At 39.8% G+C, this 27,046-nt stretch overlaps 1 protein-coding gene across 1 annotated transcript in view; it reads right to left on the bottom strand.

Annotated features, from left to right (window-relative positions):
- Positions 1-279: 279 nt before the first annotated feature.
- The window catches only part of LOC129244345 (uncharacterized), an 80,525-nt gene continuing 53,758 nt past the window's right edge, over positions 280-27,046 (bottom strand). Inside the window, exon 4 of the mRNA XM_054881965.1 lies at positions 280-489. Coding sequence (XP_054737940.1) covers positions 280-489 — 210 coding nt within the window. The remainder of the gene's footprint in view (positions 490-27,046) is intronic.

Raw genomic sequence — 27,046 nt, 5'->3', positions numbered from 1 at the left:
GTGGCCGCTGACTTGTTGTTATCAGCGCTGTTGTTCTTGTTACCGCCGTTTTTGTCCCTGACACCAAGCGCTGCTGCAGTTTTAATTTTTATATTTTTTTATACTCATATTTTTACATTTTAGCTGACGCCTCTACATTCTCGCATACCATCTACTGCCCCCTTTGATTATTCCATGCTTTGTTTGGCTTGAATTGTGTTGAAGTTGGTTCAAATTGGCTTGAATTGGTTGGAATTGGTTGGTTGACTGTGTCTGGTTGGTTGTTGGTCACCCACCCGCTCAGTGTCCCGTTTCGAAGCTGACATCCGCATGAAAGCCCGTATCGTCTGCATGATAAATCACATTCTGTATACGTCCGTCCGGCAATAAAATATGATATTGACCGCGCGTCACACCATCCAAATCACGATTCTGTTTGTGGCCAAAATCATTGCCGGTATTAAAATCACGTATGCGATAGCCGAATGCATACTTTGAGGCGTATTGCAGCTGCAATGAGAAAAAATAAATGAGAAAAGGAGAGGAAAAATATTAATATTGTGTATTCAAGAGTGCGATAGCTAGAATGAAATGCAAGCTGCAGTTATTGAGTGAATTGTAAAAATATAAAAAAATTTAAATAAAAAATATTTAAATATTTCGACTGAATAAGTGATAGGAAAATGCAGAGCATATATATATACGATAGGCACTGAGTGGAAAGTCAGTGAACAACAACAAAAGCAAAAAAAGTACAAAAAAAATGCTTAAAAGTAATATCAGATAAAATTTCATCTCTTCATGGCCTTGCTTATGTATGTGAAATGCCCTGATTGTGACAAATTTAAAAATGAAAAATACATACATATGTGCAGATAATTAGAAATCCCATAAATTGAATTAAAAGGAAGAAAAACAAAAGCAAATTAACGGCAAAAACTTCAGTACCAACAAATAAAATAAAAGGCACTGGTGCCTGAACAGCCTGTTAAAATTCCCCACTTAACATTCATCTCTTAACATTCTTCTGTTAACATGTCTCTCTGGGTGACAAGCGTTGTTGTATAGCAGGCGTATTCATTAAAGGTGGAGGCACTAGACCAACAACAATGCTTTGTATGTTTGATTGTCAAAGCAATTTACATGGACACGTCGAAAGAAACAAAAAAAAAATCAGCTGATTTACCGATACGATTTTTCATAGATTCGCCTGGAGCAGGCAGTAAAGAAAACAAAAAATTTATTAAAGAGCAAATGAATTTTTTTGGGTGGTAGATAGAGTAATGCTGCTGGGGATATAATTTAAAATGAACACTGAACGCTTTCGAGCTAGAATGATTGAATGTTTCTGAGTTCAATTTGTAGGAAAGGACTTGATCTACTTTTGACTTCAGCGGAATGGCGCGCCATGGTACATACCCCATTCAACTGTCGATCTTTTGGGTAATCGATATAATATCGATTTTTTGACGATATCGATAGTTTACTAAAACTAATTTCCCAAAACTATCGATATGCGCTTTTAAGGCGAATATCAGTCGAGTCATTCCTTATATAGAACCAGAGACTGTCTGTAGGCCTCTCAATGCTTGGATGTACGCTAGATTGGGTTTGAACAAAAAAGTTGGAAAAGTCCACCCCTGTGATTAAAACTTATGTTGAGGGGATTCGACACAAAAAAAAAAAAAATTATTATTGTAGTTTTAAAGGCGAAAAAATAAGAGAAAAAAAACTAAAAAAAAGGAATAATTTTTTTTTTTATTTAATTAATTGAAATTTTTTAAATTTAAATAATTTAAAAATGAAAAAAAGATTGAGTGTGAAAAAAAAGTTGGAAAAGTCCACCCCTGGGATTAAAACTTATGTTGAGGGGACTCGACACAAAAAAAGTTTTATTAATTTAAAGGGCGAAAAAAATAAAAGAAAAAAACTAAAAAAAAGAATTTTTTTTTTAGTTTTTATTTTAATTTTTGTTTTTTATTTAATTAATTGAAATTTTTTAAATTGAAATAATTTAAAAATGAAAAAAAAAATTTTTTTTACTCGACGAATTATTTATTTTTTATTATAAATTGTTATTTGACATCTCCAAGAGATGGAAAACGGCTTGAAGTGTTATAACTTTTTTGTTTATGAATTTAGAAAAATAGTTCGATAGTAAACGTGGAATGCATTTTAAAGTACTTGAGATGGATTAAATAAAAAATATATTCTGGGGAATATAAGAGCAAAGTGTGGAACTCATAAAGACTGGAACAATGATATAATATTTTTGAAAATTTAATGTCAAATAGCCTAATTATAATAAAAAAACAATATTTACGCAGTTCTTAGAAGAATGAAAAAAGTTGTTTGGTGATACCGAAATTCTCTACAGTTTAAGGTGCAGTACTGTGAAGCTAACGAATCAGATATGCACATGAAGAGTTAAGGCTAAGGGAGTTTAGCTGGCACTAAATTATGGCGCTGTGGCGTACAGAGGGATTCAAAATGCTCTAGGGGCCTTAGAGCACACAAATCTTTAGCCCCGAACACAGATACCACAATTTTCCGTGCGGAGCTTTTCGTCATAATGGAAACAGTGTAAATCGTATCCAAAAGAGGTTTCGAAAGAGTGAAAATTAAAATACTTTCGGACAGTTAATCAGCCTTCAAAGCCTTAAACAGCTTTACGTTCAATTCAAACGTCCTTAAAGAGTGTAACAACGCACTCAACAAACTGGCGACTCTCAATCAGGTTTCCCTGATTTGGGTACCAGGACATGAGCGACACGAAGGAAACGAGAAGGTAGACTTTATGCCAAAAAAGGGACGGGCCCTGCCGTTCATTTGACCAACCCCATTTTTCGGCTTTAAAAAAATCAAACTAAAACAGGAAACCCAAAATGAACCCAAGAAAAGAAGACAAAAAACCAAAGAATACTGGAACGGCAAAAACGGCCTTAATCACTCCAACAAGTTCCTGAACTTTAAAGCCAACAGAGCAAAATCTGCTCTAACCTTAGACAAAAAGGGCCTCAGATTACTTTGTGAAGCACTTACAGGCCACTTTGCCTGCAATAAATATTTCAATACAATGGGACTATCTAGCGGCAGTTAATGCAGGTACTGCTGTGATGAAGAGGAGTCCATGGAACAATTAATCACCAACTGTGAAGCATAAGGCCACAGAAGACACCGAATTTTGGGCTCGTACCTACTAGAGGATGAAGGCATACAAATGCTCCCTCCTAAGAAGCTGTTTCGATTCTTTGCAATACTAAACAAATAAAATTAAGAACTTAGCGGCGCACAATAGATCAATCTGGTCGCAGGGCACAAAGGCCTCAGTCTAATGCGTGCCACCTTTACCATTACTGAATTATGGGGCAACGCCAGGCGAAATCTTTACTGAGGGGGAGAAGAAAAAGGGGGGGAGGGGACGGGCGGCTGAGGTTGTACAACCCAAAGAGGTTTAGGAAACTCATAACCCTACCTAAGGATAAACTGAGAATATTCATGGGCACTCTCGCAGGCCATTGCAGATTGCGCACTCATCTGCACATGATTGAGATACGGCCCATTGACCCTTGTCGGCCAAACTCTGAAGACCCCAATACACCTTCTCCTTGAATGCGTTGCTTTAACGCGGAGAAGGTTGGGACACCGCGCCCAATTGCAGTCAGAAGAAAGGCATTAAGCGCGGTCCAACCTAATCTTATCTTAAGTTTAATAAGGGAACTGGGTTGGGATGAGGTACTGTGATGAGTAGAGGACACAAAAGACTATGAGATCAAAGTGCAAGCCTCAAATCTATCCATCAAGCTATCTATACACAAGAAATTATAAAAAAAAAATTGCAAAGTTGTTTTGCCTCTTGTTAGGGCTGCGGAAGTTATTTTCTTCAGATTTTGACTCGCTAAAAACTTTTTCCACAAGGTTTTTGTGGTAGAGTCCGCCAATTTTTCGAATCTGATTTCAATGTCATATTTAACGAGCCCTACACTCATGTCACCTTTTACAATTTCTTATTTTGCTTCATCGTCCTTATTTAGTCCAAATAGTCACCTGCAGTCCCGGATAAATTAGTTTGACGCCATTCTTCCACAAATCTCTTGGACTTATTGATGAACTCTAAGAGATTCGGAAGAGGAAGAGTATGAACTTTGACCATACTCAGTGTATCGCAACCCAATATCCTAAGTCTGATTCTGGAAATTGCAGGACAGCTACAGAGAAAATGCTCTGCAGTGTCGTCATCTTCAAGACAGGATAGGCATATCGGCTGTCCACGACCCCCATGGTAGCCGTATGCTGGCCACAGACGTTGTGCCTTGTGATTACTAGTAATCTAAGGTCCTTCCTGCTGAGTTTTAGGAGAACAGTCGCTGTTTTCCTGTTTGGTTCTGTCACAAAGCACTTGGCAAATCTGCACGAGTTCAACTCAGACCAACGACCTCTGTGGGTAGACCTCATGCAGTCGTCAATCCATAGTTGAATCGATGCGGAATTGACACCTAGAAAGGGTTCAGGGCCTAGTGGCATACTTGCAGAGCCTTCATTTGCCAGTTTATTAGCTAACTCGTTCCCTGCAATACCCCAATGTCCAGGCACCCAAATAAGACTAACTTTGTTGTGTATTGCAACATTGTTTAGTTTTGTCTTACATTCACCGACTAACTTCGAAGCACAGCGTGGGTTAGCAAGGCTTTCAGTGCAGCTTGACTGTCACTACAAATTCCAATACCGCCACTTTTTCTCAATTAGCCAGTACGCCACATTCAAAATGGCATAGACTTCCGTAAGGAATACCGTGGCCATCTGTCCTGTGGCATAGGAGTACTTAGTGTATTCGTCTAAGTACCATCCAGATCCGCTTCCATCACCGGTTTTGGATCCATCGTTGTAGAAAGTGTGCTGATATCCTGTTAATAGGTTAACCATTGATCTCTATCTGGGATTAAAACGTCATACTTGCTACCGAAGCTAACGACAGGCACCCGATTATCCACCGGCATCGAGAACAGTGTGCAACGCTCCGACAACTGGTGGTATATCTGACTGTGGCCAGTGCTTACTTCATTTCCTCAATCTCCGTTTAACTTGAGCCTGTACGCCGCATTCATTGCTTCCTTTCGAATGTGAAGATCTCAGAATACCATAATTTTTAGCAAGTGGCTTACTGATCACAAATAACAAGAAAAATATCTTTGCTTTTTCTCGGAAAGTTATATCGCAAAATTGCTTATTTTTTTAATATACTTTTAATATAAATAAAACTATTAGTACCCTTTATATCCAAACTACCATCAATATAACTACAATCAATATTCCAACAAATTTTACTGCATAGGGGAAATCATACTCAACTTCATACTTCTGCAGAATTCACCTGTGATTACTCAACCAACCACTTGTCACCACTTCTAATCAAATTTTCTGCCCTTTGCCACAAATTTCCTTCTCTCTAACAATGTTGCCACATCATCGACTGACACCTTTGCGATGTGATAATATTTTCATTTTATTGATTTATTGCTTGACAAATAGGCATGGAAAGCAGCAAAAATCAGCAGCAATCGCCTCCTTCCATTCACATAACAGGACATTACGGCTGTGGGAGTTCAAGATGAATAAGCGAATAGCTACTATTGACAATTCTCCCAAGACTTTTTGTGCTCTTCGACTTGGCTGTAAAGAAGTTCATTACTCCTGTGGGATCTAGGCAGGAGCAAATAAAAAAAAGTGTCGCAGTAGCTGAAGTTATTGTAGTTGATTAGCTTTGTAATCAATCACTGTTCGTGTAATGGAATTGTGGTAATTTTTCGTTTGTGTTGGAAAATAGTCTGTGATACTTAAAGGGTGTGTAAATCTGGCGCGGTATGGGTTGCTTGCCAATTTGCCACCCAAAAATGTTACTGAGCGTTTCTAAGATGGAAATTAGATTTGTTGACTGAAGTTTTTCAATTGTGGCCAAGTGAAAAAGAGTTAAATAAATGACCGAGTATTGGTCAGCACTGATTTGAAAATTTTGAAACTCTGAAATAAATAATAGTAATATATTTGCAGAAAAATTATTCGAATTGTGTAAACTAATCTCGTCGCTGCATATTCAACAATGAGATGTGCAACGCATCAGCGCCTAGTTTCTACCGCTGAGTTTAGCGCAGAGGAAACTTGAAGGGTTAAAGTAAACCTACTTCCTTCTTATCCGCAATGCAAGGCAGGAATAGCACAAGTACGGATTTCATGCCACCACAAATTGAGTTCAACAGGCCTTTGACTAGTACTAAGAGAGTACTAAGAAGAGAGTTCGAAATAGTGACGATTAGTGTAAACAAAAATTAGGTAAATTAGGTAAATGGAAATAAGAAAAGTAATATGAAAGAGGTAGAGAAGCTTGTACGATGACAATATCCGATAAGGCGTCCCTTGGAGTGTTTGAGAGAAAGATTCTGTGGAAGATTTTTGGGCCTCCGACGTTGGCGAGAGTCGCAGGCGATGGAACAATGAGCTGTGCGAGCTTTACGATGACATACGTCATAGTGTAGCGAATAAAGATCCAGCGGCTTCGTTGGCTGGGTCACGTAATCCGAATGGATACAAACACTCCGGCGCTGAAAGTATTCTATGCGGTACCAGCTGGTGGTAGCAGAGGAAGAGAAAGGCCTCCTCTACGTTGCAAAGATCAGGTAGAGAAAGGCTTGGCTTCTACTCATGGCGCCGGTTAGCAAAAGAGAGAAAATAGTGGTGGCCGAAATCATTTAATTAGTTATCCGAGGATCGCCGTCTTTGTTTTTACAAGAAAACGCGCCCGGTCTTGAAACCTTCGGCATGCCGCCGAACTTTCTGGTACAATTTTCATGGCAGCTGCAGTAGACAGCGCAAGGTCCTATGTTTATCTTGCTTTGCCCCGTCTAGCGCATCTCTGGAATGGCGGTGATGTCAAACTTTTTTCTTACGAGGACATCAACCGGCCGGACAGAGGCATCTTCCCCATTAAGGGACCAAATATTCCCGGTGCATGCCCTCAAATCGTAATCCTTTGATCGTTTGCAGTGGTCGTCATCAGTATAGTCAGTTCTCATCCGAGTTCGAGTTCGTGTTTTCATTGGGAAAGGTTTTTTACGCGGCGGGTTTCAAATCCAGCGCACAGCCAGCTATCCTGGGTTGCATCGTCTTCTCACATTAGCTCGCTCTCGAAAGGGCGTCCAAAAGCTACCCAGAGGATACTTGGGCTAAGCCCGGAAGTTGTGAGCTACTTGGGCCAGCAGAAGAAATGGTTTTGGCCACTCCCAAGTAGACGGCAAATAGTGACTTTCCCCACTTGCATCCGCAAAATTCCAAAAGAGCCGTTTGGTATTGTACAAAATGTGCAATTTTCGGTATTTTCCGAGAATGATGGAATCCAAGAATACGCTCATCAGAGAGGAGAAATACAAAAATGCGAAGAAGAATGCAAGAAAAATATGAAATTACACAAACAACTTACCAATAAATTGCACAAATATGACGTCAAACACACAGCGATTCTGTCAAATTCACTGAGCGCGAAGTAGCGGTACCACGATCGACGCCTTTTTATTATTCTTTTCATCGTGGGTATTCACTAAAACATAGTTGTAGTACCTACTCTCGGCTGTAGCAGGATCGCTATGAGCTCCCCAAAGTCCATCGTACTCCACAGGCACAGATCAATGCATTTGTCACATTTCACACATTCCACTGCCCCGCCGCCTTCTATTATAGCCACCTCGTCCAATAGCCAACTCAGCTGACTGACTGGGATGAAAATATCTTTTACATTTGCTATTTACATAGCAAAGAGGTCGTTTGCTCTTTCATTCACTCCTGTTTTTGTTGCTTTCTACACACACACACACACACACACACGCGCACTCACTATTACTATGCCATAACTACTGGTTCCGCTAGTACTTTTGCTGCTAAAACTGCCACTGCCACTGCCATTTCCGTTTCCGTTTCAATTTCTTGTTGACATTGACTTTGCGCGTTGATAACGAACTTCACCCGCCCTATAGCCGACGATCAAAAGGGATATCTGCCCTGCCTGATAACTATGCTGGTGAGCCTTAATGGTTGTCCGGTTCATTGCACACATTTTGTAGTTTTTTTTTTACTTGGCTTTGTACTTATTTGTTCCTGCTTTTTGCAGATTTTTACTTAAAATTGTTTGTATGTTGATTCTGTTGCTGATGTGGAAAATATGGGAGTGCATGAAAATTGAGTTCGTGTTATTTAGTTGAGCTGAAGCGGGTGGCTACTAAGTAGGTATGGGTGAGTATTAAAAAACGAAATGGTTTATTTCTAGACATCCATAAGTTTTTTTTTGCTTATGCGCAGTTGTCCTGTCAACGTTGCTGATTTGCAGATAAAGTGTGAAACGTTTTTCAATATCGAACGTGATGTGATTTATTTTCGTTGCCGTTCGTAAATACCTTTTCATAAGCTAGATTCTGGACTCGCTCTGTGCAACTCACTCCCACGCACTTCACCTTGCTTTCTCCGCTCAAATTTTATATCTGGTGAATTGTGCAGAATCCCATTATGCCTCGAACTATTTTTTGCAACATTTTCAGAATGTATTTTTCCCATATTCCTTTTCCATTTTTTACGCATGTCATTGCTTTCCTTGTTGTTCTTAGAAATCTGTTTTTGTTATTATGTTTTTCATATTCTACTTTTTTTTGAATTTTTTCTCTTCATTTTTCATCCATTTCCTTACACAACCAGGCATTAAGCTCTGCTAGATTTACTTTGTAGTTATTTCAATGATTTTGTTGCTGTTGTTGCAAACGTTGTTTACAGTAAATGAAAATGCATATTGCATGTGAATGCTCTATTGTTGACTAATGAAAAGTATGAACAACAACAACACAAAACACAGTTTGTTTATTTGCAGTGTCTTCCAGACGGAAGTACTGCCAATTGGGAAGCTTTTAGGCTACTAATCGCAGATTTTTCTTTTAAGGGCAATATCGCTATTCTTTTCGATAGCCAAGCTGCAATCCAGGCACTGAGTTCGGCTACAACAACCTCTAAAGTGGTGGAACAAAGTAGGCATAGCCTCTCCCCCTTGAGTGGAAACCATAAAATTACCTTAATCTGGGTCCCGGGGCATCGGAACATTGAAGGTAACAAAAATGCAGATGAACTGGCAAGAGGGGGTCTGTCATGAATAACGCTCTTGCGGACTCGGTATTCACGCCATTAGGTGCAGTCAAGAGTGCAATTTCCCTAAAATGCCTCCGAATCGCTGATTGTAGATGAAGAGACCAGACAAAATGCAAAATTAGCAGAACGTTATGGCCCACCTACAACCTCATGCAATCGTTGGCATTAATAAGCATGAAACGACGGGATGCCTGTAGGCTAACGACAGTTATAACTGGCTTTTGGTCTATCGGAGAACAAGCCCAAAATGGGTATCCCTCACCATACATACTGTCACAGTTGTAAACAACCGGAGAAAAAGAAAACAATCTTCCATTTGCTCTGTGAATGCCCTGCTGTATGGAAGGAGAGAATGTTAACCCTGTGCAAACCGCTGTTCGAGAGTCTCGAAAAAAATGTCTGGCTTAGGTGTCAACAACCTAATAAGGTTTTTAAACCGCACAGTCTGGATATAGTCATGCTGTAAATAACCGTTAAATAAGTTGGTAACGAGGATGTGGCAACAAAATGGTGCGGAAGCGCTAGCTGAATTCTGGAAGAATCACCACTCTTGCGTTGGTTTCGTTGATTTTTTTTGATTTCTGACAGGGTAGGTGATTAGCCTGCCGCTACCAGTCCTAAGTAGTGGAAGAGCCCACCTGTCGTTGCTTAGGAACCACGCCTTCTTACTGCTTGGAGCGCCATCTGTGTCTCACATTTTTCTGGCGGAAGGATCGCACAGATGGTTGAGGACTTCGCTAAATTTCGTGTATCTGCGCTATTACCGCTGTCGCCCGCTTCCTTTTGCTGGCACCACTTGATGCGATGTGTAACTGTGTGTTTTTCTTTGTTTTTTTTTTACTTGTTTTAGCAGCTACAATGCAAATAATGCGCAGACTATTGTGTGGGAGTAAGGATGGAAAGGATAAGTGTTTGGGGTTGAGCAATGGAATTGCAGGAACTTCTTGTTTTTGTTTATTTGTGGAGAAACAGGGAAAGTAGGTAAAGTTGGAAAAGTGCGAGGCCCGTGCTTTACGTGGTATTCGAACCCACAACTTCTGGAATGGCCGGCTAGTGCACACTTACGCTAAACTACCGATGCCGGGTCATATTGAGGTCAAAAATTATGACTTGCATTCAAAAAGAAAAAATCACTTCATTTAAAAACAAATTAAAAGTGGCAAGTGCATTATTTGAAAATCAAAATAAATCAGCAGTTAAAAATCTGGTGAATGTACGATTTAATTTCGCCACAGCAGCGTAAGTCTTTCCAATCAAAATCTTGTTAATTCTATTGATATTTTTAACTTGAAATCTTCACTTGTAACACCATGGGTTTGCTGCCAGAGCCTCATTTAGTCTAGCACATAGGCTAGGGTGTAAATTAGAGCATTCCAAAAAGCCAGAATACCAATCCCTAAATATCGTACTGTGCATATTTTTCAGTGCCTCTTCAACAGTGAAATTTAAACTCACAATGGAACAACAGTCGACTGCGTTTTTGCAGCCAAATCATCCCGTTCATTAAAACCGACACCGACATGCCCAGGGGTCCAAACTGCGTGCACACCGAGAAAACCATACCCAAGAATTTTGGGAGAAAAGTTAGAAACACAACAGTTTTTTGAGACTGATTTTTTAATAGACTGCAAGCCGTTAAACTGCACGGCCTTTGAGCACAACTTAAGGGTATAACTAATGAGCTTTTATTTTTAAAATAAGTCAATAAAATTTCCATTAGCTGCAAAAACTTGCTCGATCCGAGTGCGGAAACGATCGCATGCCTGATCCAAATGCTTCTTCTTCAAACTGACCATAACGGTATTAATTGCAGGCTTTAGAGAAGAAATGGTATCATGAGGATGCTTATTTGATGCTCTTGCTGAAACATGTATGGGCTGTTACCGCGTACTTGAACAGTGTACTAGGATTTTATTACTGTCTCCAGAACTTCGAGTGAAACAAAATTCATTCGAAATCCTTAAGTTAAGAAATGTGTGTGTATCATGCTATGCCCTTTGTTGTTCACAGCACCTAAAATCATCACAGTGGCTGGAAACTTAGCGTGCATGACAACAGGAACCTCTGCAGAATTTAAACACAACCATCTACCATTTTTGCGGTTCGCTTTTGGTCGTGTTGAAATTGTTTTCGTCAGAAAAAACCATAACATCTCTGGCGCTTCAGTCTGTTGAAATTTGTTTAGAAGGCGTTTTGATCAGTTAACTCACTGTTCTCATGTTGGCTCCGACATAAACTGCCTTTTGCGCATAACATTGGATTTATACCGGAGATCTTCATGGGCAATTCGACGGATAAGACTCTCAGAAACATTAAGGTTCCTTGCAAGGACTCTCATTGATTTTGAAGTGTTCGTGTCAATGATCGCATGCACTTTTTGAATGAATTCTGTAGATCGAACAGTGTCGGAACGTTCTAGGTATTTTTTTGTTTGTTTTGCAACAGATTCTGTATAGCCGCCTGAGATTTCTAAATAGGTGTGATTTGCATTTATAGCGACGATAACTGCATGCGGCTTCATTTCTTGAGTTAAGTTGTAGTCCTCCTTGCTTCAACTGAAAAAGAGAAAAAAATAATGGATAGATTTTTGGCCCGATTTCGTCTGTTCGATTAAGAGATCTCCTTTTTGGGTTCTCCTTATTTTCGAAAATGATTCAGCGAAATTCTTGAATTTTTCGTCGTCTTTCACATTCTTTAATATATCAGCGTAAGAACAGTTAGTCGTTTTTTCAATTGTTACGGCATCGGGTCTTACTCTTCCCGTACTTTTACTAATAACTTGTTTGGCCTTTTTTGGGTATTTGTTTTTTACCAGTGTCCACTCATTTGCTGGCTTCGGCTGGGCTGGGTGAGAAGAAGCTGGTACATGAACTTTCCCTACCGGTTGCATTTTTCTCACTGCTTCTGCTTTTTCCGTTTACTTCTCGGAGAATCCTCAGTGCTATCCTTTTGGCGTCTAGTCCCTGTTGTATTTCTTCGCCTGGGTGACGTTTGTGTACTATTCTCATTTTATGCTAAATATAACGTCCCTCATAGGTTGATGGATGGTACGGCGCTTTTCTTCGTTTTCGTTTAGCATGTTCACGAGGGCCATTACTTGTTCCCCCAGTTTGCTGAATGAGTTTTTCGTTTCCAGATCTTGTTTCTGCGCTGATCTGTTAGTGGGTGAGCCAGCACCCGTAATGCTTTGTGGCTCTGCGACTCGGCAAGTCCGGTCCGTGGGAGATCTTGCCGGTGAATTAGCCAGGCGTGAGCTTTTTCTGAAGGGATCTATGTCCTGCGAGGCAAGCTTGTTTTGTTTTTCTTTATTGATTAGATCAATGATTTCGTTTGTTTGTGTTAAAGAGTGTTGAAGTGAAGAGCTCCCGTTGCTTCCTTCTTAGCTTTAACAATTTAGTTTAAATGAATAAATTGCAAAAATTAGTTCTAAAATCGAAATTCCAATCCATTCCTGTTTACCACGTTTTGTTACAATATTCTCTTTGGGTTGTCTATTTTCCATATCCAAATTCATTAGGTATTTTATGGACTGCCTCATAAATGTTGGACCTTCGCCACTTCTGTGCATAGTAATCTCATCTTCTGATTCTTCTTCATTGGTTACCCTTTGGGAACTTACGCCAACATTAGAACTTCTCATTATGTTTATATCAATCTCTCGTAAAGAAGACACAAAATTTTTCAAATTATTTGTCACAAATGAAAGCATGCGATCGCGGCAATCGGCTCTGTTCCTATTCTTAAGCGTTGAAGCTCAATTAGTTTGGCGCGCATTGAAGTCAACTCCTTTTGGTATGTGGCAATTGTTAGTTTCAATTGATGTTTACCGTACCACATCTATCAAAATGCAAATCGGGAATTGAAACAAACAATTGCCACATACCAAAAGGAGTTGACTCATAGACATAGCGACAGTGAAAACTCGATTTGTACCGCACGTAATATTAGTCAGGGTAAATATGGAGATTACAAATTTTTAGTATTAAATTAATCTGTATTTTTGTTTCAGTTAGATTCGATATATACGCCGTCAAGTTATGTGAACGAAATAAAGTTGGAAGATAACTTGGTCGCTTCAATGCACCGTTCTTTGCATCTATCACGTAGCACAGAAATATGCGCGAATTAAACGAGCAATGTGATGCAGGAAAGGATTCCCCTTCACCTAATATATGTAGAAGAATTTAACCGGCCTCTTATGGTTCGAGTGCAGCGAATACGAGAATGAAGGTAACTATTTGATATGAAACGGCTCCATGCGTATTAAGTTTTATATTTTATCGTATTTGCTGTTGCATAGAATACACAATTACAACAAAGCCTATGAGCATTTGTTAGAAACCGGAAAGAACGGAGGTAAGAGAAATACATGATACATGACCTTTCTCTCCTCTCTCTCTTTCTCGGGTCGCTCCCTCTTTCTTTGTCTACCTTGAAAGTTTCACTTTGTTACGCACTTTTTTTTAAGGATGAGAAGGTTTAAATGCCTAATCCTGAAACTAAAAAAACCCCTGTTATTTGATACCGTCGCCCACCCTGGAACGCTTTCGCATGGCGTTCGATCTTTATCGCCTGCGTCCACGCCCGCGTTGAAATCTTTAAATGCTATTTTATCGAAATATGATTTAACAGTTCAAGTATAATTTTCACCTCCATCTCCAACAATTTTCCCGTCTAAGTTATTCATTAGCTGCACTTACTTAGATTACTTAGATTTTTTTTTTTTCAGATTCACTGGTGCCAAAATTATAGTGCGTGCCGAAGATCGCCTCAAATTCATTATATCTCTGGAGAAAATCTATAATGTCGCAATTGTATGATATTTTACCAATTTTTTTTAGATATATCGAAATGTATGTTCAAAAATTACTTCAAATATTATTAATTTTCCATTTTTCTTTGTTTTCTTAATAAAACAAAATAATATTTTTTTAATAAAATAAATTTTTTTTCCTCGTAATTTCAGTGATGTTGCTCTAAAGTAAAGTGCAAATTAGTTTGTTAACAAATATCACTAAACCTGCATATTCTTCATTGCATACATTCAATTTGTCCTACACCAACTTTTCACATTTAGTCAAACAGTAACTAACGAGAGTCGTGAAGTGCATCATTGCATACTTTTCGGCTACTTCAGATATCGCATCTGCGAAACACAACTTCCACAAGTACACCGTAGAAAAAATAACAGAGAAGTTCACACAACTAAAGTGCATGTAAAATTATTGTAAATATGGTAGAATCAAAATTTTATATATTTTTAACAATAATATGGCAGGCAGATATTTTAAAATATTTTTTAAAACAGTCTCAAGTGGTCTTGACTAAGCGAATGCGAGCGTACTGACATTGTAACTATACGCTTTTTTGCTATTTCGCCATTGAAACCCCTTCACTGTTTTAAGAAGAGCTTTTCCAAGCTTCAAATTAACACACACGTACACACACCCACACACTCACACGCACACACAAATGCATACTACGTGGTTTAACAAGTTTTGCGTTGCCACAAAAGCCAAAAGCAAGCAAATAATAAATAACAATTTGTTGCATAACAGGTTTGGTAGTGAAGTCGTTGTAGCAGCAACAGTACTTGTGGCATGTAGCAAGTGCTCATAATACATACTATGTGGCAAGTGAGTGAGTGAGTGAGTTAGTGTGCGTGTGGCACGTGGCGCGTAAACAAAGTTGTTAGCTTGTTGTTATTTTCTCTAGTTAGTCTAATAATTTTCACCTGCAATGTTGCGTGTTGTTGTTATTTTGGTTGCTGTTGTTGTTGTTGTTCTGCTACTCAGACACACTCAAACAACCACGTTGAGGGCACTCAAACCAATCAAATGAAGGTTGGAAGGTAGACGGGTGGTTGTAGGTGAGTGAGCGAGAGGTAGGAGGAGCAGGTGAAAACAGTTGGGAGGGGAGTGACAGCCTGTGTATGGCAATTCAACAGGCAGATAGTTTGTTAGGTGTATGGACGGACAGTTAGACAAATTGTTGCACTTGCTTTGTGTTGACGGGTGATATGACGATGCCCAATCCACTTTACTGTTATTTGTTATCGCTTTTTTCCCATTTTTTTTTTTTTTTTGTATTTTGCTTTTGTTAGTGCAACTAGTTGGCATTATCACTACTTTGTAACGGTAAATAACAAAGCTTCAAAAACACAAATTCCCGCACTTCAGCAAGCAGAGTACATAAAATAAGAATAATTGAAAAAAAAGAAAAAATGTATGAAAAAATGCGGGAAAATTGTTTGAAAAAAGTGATTAAAATAAATGGAATATAGTAAGTGGCTGAGTGGCTGGCTTATGAAGTTGGTAAATGGAGGGCATTACAAAGGCATTTCATATTAAAAATTATAAAAAAAAAATATATACCTGCATTTATATTATCTAAAGCATTTAATTAATGTTGGAAATATGCAAAGAGCAAAGCACTTGGAGAAAAAGTAATTAGAAAATTTTTATAAAATATTTGAAATAATTCATAATCCTTAACTGTGGTATTTTTGCGATTTTCTGATGTTTACTGGTTGTGGCAGGCCTGTGAATTATTTGCATTCATTAAAGCATTTTGCATTAGCAATAGCAATTTTGTGACCAAAGTGTGCAGAGTACTGCGCCGATGTTCTTTATGTGAGTACCGCCGGTCCGACACCACGGTGTTCAAAAGCACTTCGGTTGAAATCCATGATCAACGCCCCAAAATCGCAAAAAGCATTAAATGGTACCAATTGGCAATGCGGAATGGACACACTAATCACTTTGGAGGTCTTCGAGTCCTATCTAAACCTCTGCCATAGTGTGTCTCCGGCACCCCCGTATCGAGCCAAAAAGGCTTTACGCGAATTTGGGTGTTAAACCACAACCACCACGATACTCTCCAAAGGGTCTACCTTAAGAACAGGTCGAAGCAAGCTCCGAGGGCACCTGCTCCCCGTGCTACCAGACACTCCGGTCAGACTTCGTAGTCCAGACTACTACCAGTTGGGCTTCCATACAGCTCTGGACTGGTGGTCATACCCCAATTCCCCCAACAGCACACACAAACTAAAACTAATCAGCTGAACGCCTTAAACTTTCTTCGCCGTCTACAAATCTTACGCGCATACTGACCTAATAGTTCGACATTCCGACGGCGGGAGATCACACCACACACATCATATCGTCCATCGATCCCACTAATTCCCACTCTCACAAGATCCTTAATGTCTGAGTACATCGGGTATTCGCAGAGGACATGCACCCAGCCCTCTCTTGAAGACCCCATTTCAGCCGCCTCTCATGCAAACCCAGGATAAGGGAAATCCAAAATTAGCATTTTTCCCGACAAATGAAACATCCCGAATGTACTCATATGTCGCACGGCCTTTGGAACTATTGTCCCAACGGTCTTGCCACTTATTCAACACACATTTCTTCAAAAGTCTCTTACACTTCAAATACCCTCTTTCCACACCACCGTCGGATAACCATGCATCTTTCAGCAGCGGCATACAAAGCCTCCTTCTCAACCTGAAGGCAACAGCACGCTGTATGACTACCAGGTCAAGAGGAGGCGTACTGCAACGCATCCCTGATCACAGTACGGCATACAGGCATGCAGGTAAGCAGCATAATCCGCTGGCACGCCATCAGATGCCGACGACCAATAGCCGTTCTCGCCGTTTCGTACCACACAGCGGCCCTATAAGTGACATATGCCACAAACAGGCCCTGATATATGCTACGAACCGCACGTCAATTAAGGCTCCAATCACATCTGACAACGCGTCGCACCTGCCCGGTATGCAGCGTAAGCACTCGGACAAAGGAATGCAATTTCCATATATGAGATTCTAGAGAGTGTCTCGATCATGTGAGCAGACGTTCCCGGAACTTTCCCGGAACGACACTGACTTATATCCGGCCAAGAACTGTCACTCCATCATATTAGGTGCGCAACTAAGTTTTCGCTGTTTGTTAATAGATGTCGCCAGCAGTGTGTGCTAGTCGATTCTATCATAACCTAAACATCATAAACCAAGCTTAGACGCATGGTAAACAAACTGCTTCGACACATCAGTGATTTTGTTTTGGTATCATATACTTTTGGTTTTGTGAAAATGTCTGATTTTGTGCCGAATAGTCGTCATTTGCGGGAAGTGTTGATTTTCCTCTTTCACTCGAAAAACGGCGTCTGAAGCGCATCGAGAGCTACAAAAAGTTTATCGAGACGCTGCTTTAAGTGAAACAACGTGCCGTGATTGGTTTCGACGCTTCAAAGCCGGTGATTTGGATGTTGACGACAGTCCGCGTGAAGGAAGGCCAAAAACTTTCGAAGACGCTGAATTGGAGGCATTGCTCAGTGAGGATCCATGTCAAATGCAAGAAGAGCTTGCTTTAGTATTAGGAGTTACCCGCCGATCCATTTCCAAGTGATTGCCTGCTTTGGGAATGATTCAGAAACAAGGGATTTGGGTTCCTTATGAGTTAAAACCAAGGTATGTTGAACGCCGTTTTTTCGCCTGTGAACAACGGCTCCAGCGGCAAAAAAGGAAGGGTTTTCTTCATCGCCTCGTGGCGAGTGATGTAAAATGGATTCATTAGAGCAATCCAAAGAAAAGAAAGTCATGGGGACTGCTCGGTCATGCTTCTACGTCGTCGCCTCGGCCGAATATTCACGCTGGGAGGGTTATGCTATGTATGTATACAAATTGTTAAAACCAGCGAAACCATCACCGGGAATCGGTATCGACTTCAATTCATGCGATTGAGCCAATCACTGCGCGAGAAGATGACGCAATACGCGGAGAGGCATGAAAAAGGGATTCTACAGTATGACAACGCTCGGCCTCACGTTGCCACTGAAATGGGAAATCCTACCCACCCGCCATATTCTAGAGATATTGCGCCATCCGATTATCACCTGTTCCGATCGATGGCACCTGGTCTAGCTGACCAGCAGTTCCATTCATATGAAGACATCAAAAAATGGCTTGATCCGTGGGTAGCCTCAAAAGATGAACAGTTTTACCGCGACGGTATACGAGATCTACCAGAAATATAGGAAAAAGTAGTAACCAGCGATGGACAATACTTTGAATGATTCACTTGTAACCATTTTTTCAGAATAAAGTTGTATTTTTATAAAAAAAAAACAGCGAGAACTTAGTTGCGCACCTAATAATTTATTGTGCTTTTGATACAAAAATTACCAAGAGGATTTTATTAGAGCTGGTACTAAAATTACATATAATCAGCTTGACTGTGGAGGTCATCGTGTCTGACATGGTCCCACACCAATCAAGTACTTTGGCGGGAGTTGAATATTTTTACTAATATTTCTTAGGAAAAAAAAAATAGCGAAAACAGTTAAGTTTTGGATATTAAATCATATAACCAAATGAATTAGAAATGACACACAGTCTGTGCCATATGAAAATAATCGGTCTTTTCTTGTAACTTCCAGATATATTTCGTTTTGCTTTATGCTTTGTAATAGTCCCACTCAAGGGCTATGACGCCAGCGCTAACTCAGGTTAGTGTCGTTCGAAACTTTCCCGTAAACGCAACCAAACAAAAATGTGTGAGAAGTACGCGCAGCGTTTTGAGGGCGTAATTTTATGCACGCATTCGAAAGGGCCGAAATTATCTTACGCCGCGGCGGTAAACTTATTAAAAACTCAAAAAAGTTTGTTGTGAATTGGAATCAGTGTTGTGACTTTTCCGCTTGAAGCGATTGACGACAAAAAAGCAGGATCAAGTGATCGTCCAAATTTTTAAGTATGATCACGCCAAGCACGATCAGTTCTTGATAAAAAGGGCATAGATGTAAGTATCGACACCATCGAACGACGACTAAAGGAGGCGAACATATCCGACCGTCCCACATCATCACAACCTCTGCTCTCAGAAAAACACATTGAGAAACAACAAAACAAGAAAATGGCGTCATAGAATTAGACTGGCCTTCCCAGTCCCCAGAGACCAACCTCATTGAAAATGTGTGGGGAACTATGAAAACGCATCTTGCCGGAAGGCCAGTTCATGATTTAAAGCAACTCGTTCGTCGAGTTCGCAAAATCTAATCCTGTTTGTCGACGAGCTACGCAGAAAAGCTGCTTCAAAGCATGAAGAAGATGCCAGGGTATAGGGCGACAACGATGGAGACTACACGGCATGTTGAGGAATTGCGACTCGTAGTTTTGTATAGGGTTTTTCAGTAAGAGCGCTTCAACTTTTGAACTTTTTTGAATAAAACACAAACGGTTTGACTTTTTTAACTAAGTTTTTTTTATTATCCAGTTTGAACATATACATTTAAGTATGAAATTCGATTTCTTTTGCATGACCACCGCGTGCACGTTTTACGAAGTCCAATCGTTGAACCCAATTTTCGACCACTCTTTTGCATAAATCAGCCGAAATTCCAGCAATTTCGCGTTCAATATTGGCTCTGAGCTCACAAATCGTCGCCGGCTTGTTACTGTAGACCAATGACTTCACATAACCCCAAAACGGGACGGCTTGTTAAATGGACCGTAAAATGGCCGTAATGCTCTTAAAGTAGCAGCAACAGAACGATTATTTTCATAAAAAATTTGCACGATTTGCAATCGTTGCTCAAGTGTGTAGCGTTCCATGATGAAATGTATACTAATGAAGTTTACAAATGACAAGCGAAAAATAAAAAATATTGCGTCGTTCGCCCTCCCTATCGGAAAAAAGTTGAAGCGCACCTATTGAATAACCCGTTACATACTTTCATGTAAAAAAAGTTTTTTAGATATATATTTTATACTGCATAAACAATCGCGGTTTCTGTTTTCTGACACAAACTGTAAATAATAATGTCCGGTAATCCTGTGTATTTCCAATAAAATTTTATATTTTTTATTATTTTTGATGAACATTTTCCTAATTTTAACTTATGTTGCTCTATTTCTATTTAAACTTTCTCAGCATTATCTTATATTTTCTCATTTTAAACATGAAAAGCTGTAGATAAAAAAAAAGAAAAAAATCAGATGATTTATCCATTAATATTATATTCACATAATTCTCGTATTCATCTAACACTCATTGCATGCATTCTTGACTTATGAAGCATCCCTATTGATAGTAGTAAAAAAATATTTACCTTTGCTGGCATCTGTAATTGGCCACTTTGCAACTGGTACAAATGTAGTCACTTGCGAACTAGTACAACTTGGCTCATAGCAACCAATTGATGAATTCGAAATTTTACTATGTAGTCTGACTTTTCGCGGCAGGGTAAGTATTAGCTATGGCTTTGATGATGGTGTGCGCTAATTCCTGCTTTAACGCCTGAAACAATGCTTTGAGTTGGCGATAAATAATTTTCAAAGAGGTTGCGGAAATCTGAATGTTTTATGCAGATGGTCTCATTGATTTAGCAAAATAATGGAATGCTCGAATGGTGCAATTTGTAAAAGTAAAAGGGAGAGCAAGAGACGCCAGTGAAAATGTACTCGTAGAGCAATAATGCTCGTTTGGAGAGCTAGAAAGGCAAAGGAAATTGGGATATTGGCTATTTCATGTTTTGTTTGACAAATGTGCATGGTTTTTTTTAGCCTTTTTGATTTAATACTTTTTATGTTCATACAACCAGAGTTCAAAATCTGCTTTTCCTCGTAGCTAAAAAGAGTTCCTGCCGCCAGAAGTTGCATTCAAAGTCAAAGCTAACAAAGCCGCCCAAATTACTAGCCACCAAAGCGCGTAAACTAATTTCCACAACAACAACAGCAACAATCAAAATAATAATAATAATAACAACACAAAAGTTGATTATATTTGGAAAATATTTCTAATCAACAAGAAGCGCGAATGTTGCCACTAAGGGCGCCAACAAGCGGAAGGAAGTCGTGGCTGGCGAAAAGCCATTCGAATTGAGGGGCATTCAATATGATAACTGCTGGAGAGCACAAAAAGGCAGTAAGATGTAAGGGGAGCAGAACTAATGAACTCAGACTGAGGGTAATCGCGAGACCAGGGTAATGCATACACTTTGGCAGTGCAGGGTGTAAGCGTACAAAAGTGGAATGCCACTACGCCAGCGGGTCAACTCGCTCAGCGCAAGCACAGTGTGTAGAACGTCAAATGGTACGAGCACCAAGCGGAATACGAAGTTTTTTATGAATGCGCTTTTTATGTTTTTAATTTGCATATAATCAAAAACCACAAAGGCAGCTACAAGAGCAGCATGAATGCGTAAGAGCAACAACATCAAATGGTGAATAACAAAAATAGCAACAAAACATCAAAAGACCAGCTGCTGATACTGCGTACAATACAGTCAAAAAGCGCAACAAATGTTTGCATAGTTAGAGAGGGAGAGAGAGAGAGGGAGTGTAATTTGTGGCTTCCCTCCTCTCCCTTTCCGCTTTTGGCGGCGACCACAAAGCATTAATTTTAATCGTTTACTGATCCTTTGTGTTTCTGACCGGAAGTTGTTGGAATTTGTAGTGAAATTATTATTTATGTGCAATTCTCTTTGGGAATACAATTTTTTCTTTGCACGCATATGAAATTGAAATGTTTAAGGGTTCATATGAATTTTTATTTTCTTTCTTTGAGCTGAGTAATTGTTTTTGCACTAGTTGGAATGGGTGCTAATTGAAAACTAGTTACCTTTGGATGGCCTCCACTTACATGGCCCGCAAAAAAGATGCCCCGCTAGACGAGGCTGAGACAGCTAAAGCGAAAAAAGAACCTGTCCCCCAATAAATAGTGGGGGAGTACCGGCACTACTGGCAGAGGTGAGCCATAATTTGACTTCATTTTAGAAAATATACTTATTGCCTTGAATTTAGGCTCAGAGCCATCCTTTGAAACAAAAACGAGGTAAAAAGTTTTGGATTGAACCCTGACCTCTGACCTATTTGTTGCCCACGTTAAGGGAAGGCTAGTTTTGAGAGAAAAATCATAATCTGACCATCTCTACATAGAATTTGTCATTGATCCCTGAAGCTTCCCTAAGCTTACGAGTTTGGCAATATCCGAAAAACCGACTGGGGAGTATACAACAAAAAATTAAAAGCTTTATTGCCCAATCAAGATCCCAGCACATACGGTGAACTGCACGGATTGGTTAATCAGATAACGAAAACTATGAATAGTTCTCTAGAAGCTGGATGCCCGGTTGTACGCTATAGAGGAAAGACAAATCCAACTTCAAGGACAAAACAAGTAACCTTGCTACGAAAACCCAATGGGACTCTATTCAATTTGGCCAAGGCCACGGGAAGGTCCGAAAACTGGTTAGCCTACAAAGCTGACTTAAAGATGTTCAAAAAAGTAGTTGGAACTGCGCAACTCGAATCCTGGCAAAACTATTGTAAGGGAATTGAGGAAGCGACAGAAGCGGCCGGATTAAGAAGAATTCGTACAAAGACTCCATGTAGCCTAGGCTATCTCAAGGGTGCCAGAAATACATGGACCACGTCAAGTATGGAATCTTTAGGTCTCCTCCTAGACGCACACTGCCCAGACAACAAGCCGGCAGAGCATAATGACTCTGCTAAAAATGGGGGCAATCAGATCTAGGAAATTAAATAGTTAAAAATGAGAAAATTTAATAGGCTATAAACACTTTTGGTCCATAAAAAGCATTTATCCGACAGAGTTACAGCATTCACAGGTTGTAATCTCTCCGTACATTACTGCCATTGTTAGAAGCTGATTGAATACGGGCAGGGGAGACAAAAGTCTCATTCATATCTAAGGCAGGCAAGTCCTCACACACTAATCTTAAAGACTTCAGACCTATCAGTCTTACGTCTTTCCTCCTCTAAATTCTGCATTACGCGCGTTGACGCCAGTTAGAAACACCACGGGTGGTCAGGCCGTCATCGACTTCATCTTTCCAACGTAGAGCAGGTCATCCTTTTTTGCGAGTTCCACCGGTACATTTCGAAAAGAGCATCTTCTTCGGCGTACAGCTCGGGATTCTTATCTTATGCAATATGCATTATTTACGCAAATTCGACCGATGCGAAGAATTTTTCTCTCAAAAGCTCCTAATAATCGTGCATCGGTGTTCGTCAATGTGCAGGACTCAGCGCCATACAGTAATACAGGGAGGAGAAGTGATTAGTAGAACATTTTTGCGTGTATTGAAAGAGGACTCTGCTTTTCAATTGCTTACCCAGTCTAAAGTAGAACCTGTTGGCAAGCGTTATTCTTCGCTGGATCTTTTGGCTGACGTTGGTGTTGGTGTTAACGCTGGATCCTAGGTAGACAAAGTCGTTGACTACGCCGAAATCGTAATTGTCAATCGCAAACTGTTGTGCAATACGCGTAGACTTATTGGTTGTTGACATACGGTTCTTTGTCCTGCCCTCTTTTACCGGAAGACCCACTCGGGACGGGATTCTTTTTCAAGATATCATTTTATTACTTTTATTTTTAGAGGCTTCACAAGCGTCCTTTGAAAAGTCCGTGCAAAAATAAAAACTACTTAATTGTTTGGGGTAAGCTTCCTTTATTTTAGGCGTATGACTTCCGTGTAATAGGATTTGACCAAGTCTGAAAAAGAGCCATTTGTTTTTTGCAATCATCTCCTCGTTTGAAAAAAATCTTTTTCCGCCAGCCATTTCTGTAGGTTAGGTTAGGTTAGCCTGGTTGGTAATAAGCCACGCATAGACCTTTTGGTCCCTAGCGATACCAGATGGAGACCGACCTCTATGAATACCTAAAGTAGACATCATGTAGGATGTCAGCGCTTTTGGCGAATCTAAGCAGAGCTGGGAGCTCCGCTTTTGAGACGTCTTCCAGACCCGCAAACAATGGGGCTCCCAGGCATCTTAGTCGCGTTTTTGATAATGCCGGACAAACGCACATAAGGTGTCCTAAAGTTTCCTCAACATCCTCTCTGCATTTTCTGCATTTGTTCGTGTTAGCGATCCCTATCTTGTACGCAGGTTAGTCCACCTAGCTTCCACTTGCCTTTTCATGTGGTCGTCCATTTCGTTGTATATTGCGTTTATCGGTTTTGGTATGTCATTATCTTGCTCAAAAGGTAGTCTAACAGCACTTTTTGCTACTACTATTTCGTTCCCCATTTCTGTAACTTGGGGAACAAATAGTAGTGCGTGAGATCCGAGGGAGTCAAGTCTGGAGTATAGGGAAGATGTGAAACGAGTTGGAATCCCATTTCCATTAATTTTGCTACCACAACTGCTGTGGCGTGATCTGGGGAGTTGTCGCCATGGAAAAAGAAAATCACTCAACTTCCTCGATTCAAATGAATGCCGATCTGACTAAAACTTCTAAGAGATGCTGCTAACTAAACATAACTTTTATACGCGCCAGTAGTTTCATTTATCGGACTTTTGTAACCATTCTCCAAAACACTTTTATAAGAAAAACTTGGCAAAGTGACAGTTCTTGCCCTGATATCAATCCGAGCTTTCTGGTAATGTAAATCCGACTGTCGCAGGAAGGTGGAGCTTTGATTGTTGGTAGTAGCAGGTGATGGCGTGACAAACTGCCCATGAGCTTTCCATAACCACAGTTCAGCGAAATAAGTTTTAACCCTTTGGGGACGAAGCCGCTCGACGGGCGAGCGTCGCTGAGTACGAGAGGTATTGGAGTGCGCAGTAAAGAAGATAAATCGTTGAATGTTGTAAAAACTAAGACTTCATGTAACACAAGAAAAAATTTTCATAAAATTAAAAAATAATTATAAACAAACTGCTATCACTGCTAATGTTTAAATGCCTGAGTGGATTCCTTATTGCACGGATTTCACTTCCACTTAACGAAGTAATGCCGTCATCTTCCGTCTTATCAGATTCAAAGTAATATTCACTATCTATCGTATCATCTCTAGATCGGTTAGCCATCGTGCGTAGGATAAAATATATAAAAAGCCTGTTGGTTCCTCTGGCAGTGACACTGAGAGACTGAATCGAAGAACTGAAATTCGTTCTGATTCTTCCGTCCTCTCACATCGTAAGTTTACATTATAAGGAAGATAAGCCTTCATCGCTAATGGTCTCTAATGTCTTTGAATGAAAACGTGACTCTTTTACTATAGCTATGCGTATCTTATCGGTCGGAACGCCAGACGTCGCTCGCCTTGCAGCTACAATCTAATTTGTGCGGCTATATGCCGAAACGCGTCCCCAAAGGGTTAATAGAGCTGCTAACCGCCATTTCTCTTTAATAGAGAATGTTGTCTAAACCAAATAGATTTTGTTGGATCTTCTTCACTTGCCTAATTTCTAGATAATCGATGCAAACCTTTTAAAAAATATTGCATAAGCTTCAGCCTTATCGTTTTGGTATCACAACTACTCCATTTGTTTGGTCCAAGCATTTCCCAGCACGATTTCCATTCATATTCTTTGTTTCATCTGTTAATTTCGCATAATTTTTTCCGCTCTTTGTTTTCTCAGTCTTGCCTTTGCGTGTATCCGTTTTTACCTTTATTGTTATTAGTTGCTGACAAAGTGTATCAAATCGTTTTGACTTTTCATTGCCGATTCTACTGCTGTTGGCAATACCTTTCACTTCGCCCTTTTCCTCTTTCCACTTGCTTCAGTTCTTATTTCCTTTGAAATTCATTTCAATTCATTCCCCTTTTACTCATTGACTCTACCGCATTCATTTCCTTTACAAATCCCATTTAATGCTCCCCTCAATCATTCTTTGTTTTCACAATAATTTGCACTTTTGTGCTTTGGCTAAGAATTTGTAAGCTTTGGCATGACTATGCAGATCTCCGTGCATATCTCCTTGCAGCCATTTCCTATTTGAAATTATTTGTGGATAATCCGAAATATTTCCCTCTTTATTTGTGGTTGTAATTTTGTGGCATTGCACTTTAAACTTTTGTGGTATTTTCAGGTGTTTGCTAAAATATTTTACTACCCCAATTGGAGCTTACAATTTTAATCACCTAATTTACAAGTGATTATCATATTTGGTTATCGAGTTTATTAAGAAATGTAAATACCTTTAAATAAAGTAATTTAGTTGTGCGAACAAAGGATGAAATATTCTTTTTACCCTTCATGCATAAGCTCTTTTTTAGGGGGAAGATATATCTCCATTCACATCATTCCTAAAACTCACAAAGCTTCACTTACCAGGTGAGAAGCTCTTTTGGTTTTTGCATTGAAATCAGTGTGTTTCAAAGAATAAAAATCACCATCTTCACTCTCACTATCTAATCACCTAAAAGATCTAGCGAGCCCCATTGCAAATCGCAACAGAACCAGATCTTCTCGGTACGCTTTTGGAACTTTTCAGCTAGTTTCCTAGCTACGAGTAGTTTTGTATCAGCTCGAAGGATGGTGAAATATTTTATTAGGAATTTTCCTCAGTGTTATTGGGTGCCGATTGCGGCTTATAGCAAATCCTCTCAAGACAGAACTCGACTTACTTTCGGGGCGAAACTATTTATCCATAGCTCAGTCATCTCCGGAAAGACGATGCTTACTAATGTAACTCTTTTCGAATACATAAACAACTTTTCTGACAGCTTTTGACGGCAATTATGGCCCAAGACTTGCTGATAGTGCAATCTAAATTAGTGAGGGAAAACCATGCTTCTACTTCAGTTCTCTGTTTTACGTTGATTAGCTTATATGATATTGTTGCTCAAGATGAGCTGGTTAAGCAGAGAATCCGTGGGTCGTCGTGATTGTCAAAGAAAGAGAGAAAGGTTCTCTTGGCTGGCTCTGCTCTTTTCTTTGAAAGGTATTGTAGCTCTTGAGTCAACTCAGCGAGTGCTGAGCGAGAACGCTAATATGGAAGGCCGTGATATTCTTTGGGCCACATTTGTGTCGGAAAAGCTTTTAAACTTAAAGCCCCAATTCTATATATGTAGATCCATATGGTGATGAAATACTTTCCATTAGGTACTCATGTAGTGAGATTTAACATAA

This window comes from Anastrepha obliqua, chromosome 4 (assembly GCF_027943255.1).
Source record: "Anastrepha obliqua isolate idAnaObli1 chromosome 4, idAnaObli1_1.0, whole genome shotgun sequence".
Lineage (NCBI taxonomy): Eukaryota > Metazoa > Arthropoda > Insecta > Diptera > Tephritidae > Anastrepha > Anastrepha obliqua.
This window is presented reverse-complemented; position numbering and strand designations above follow the sequence as displayed.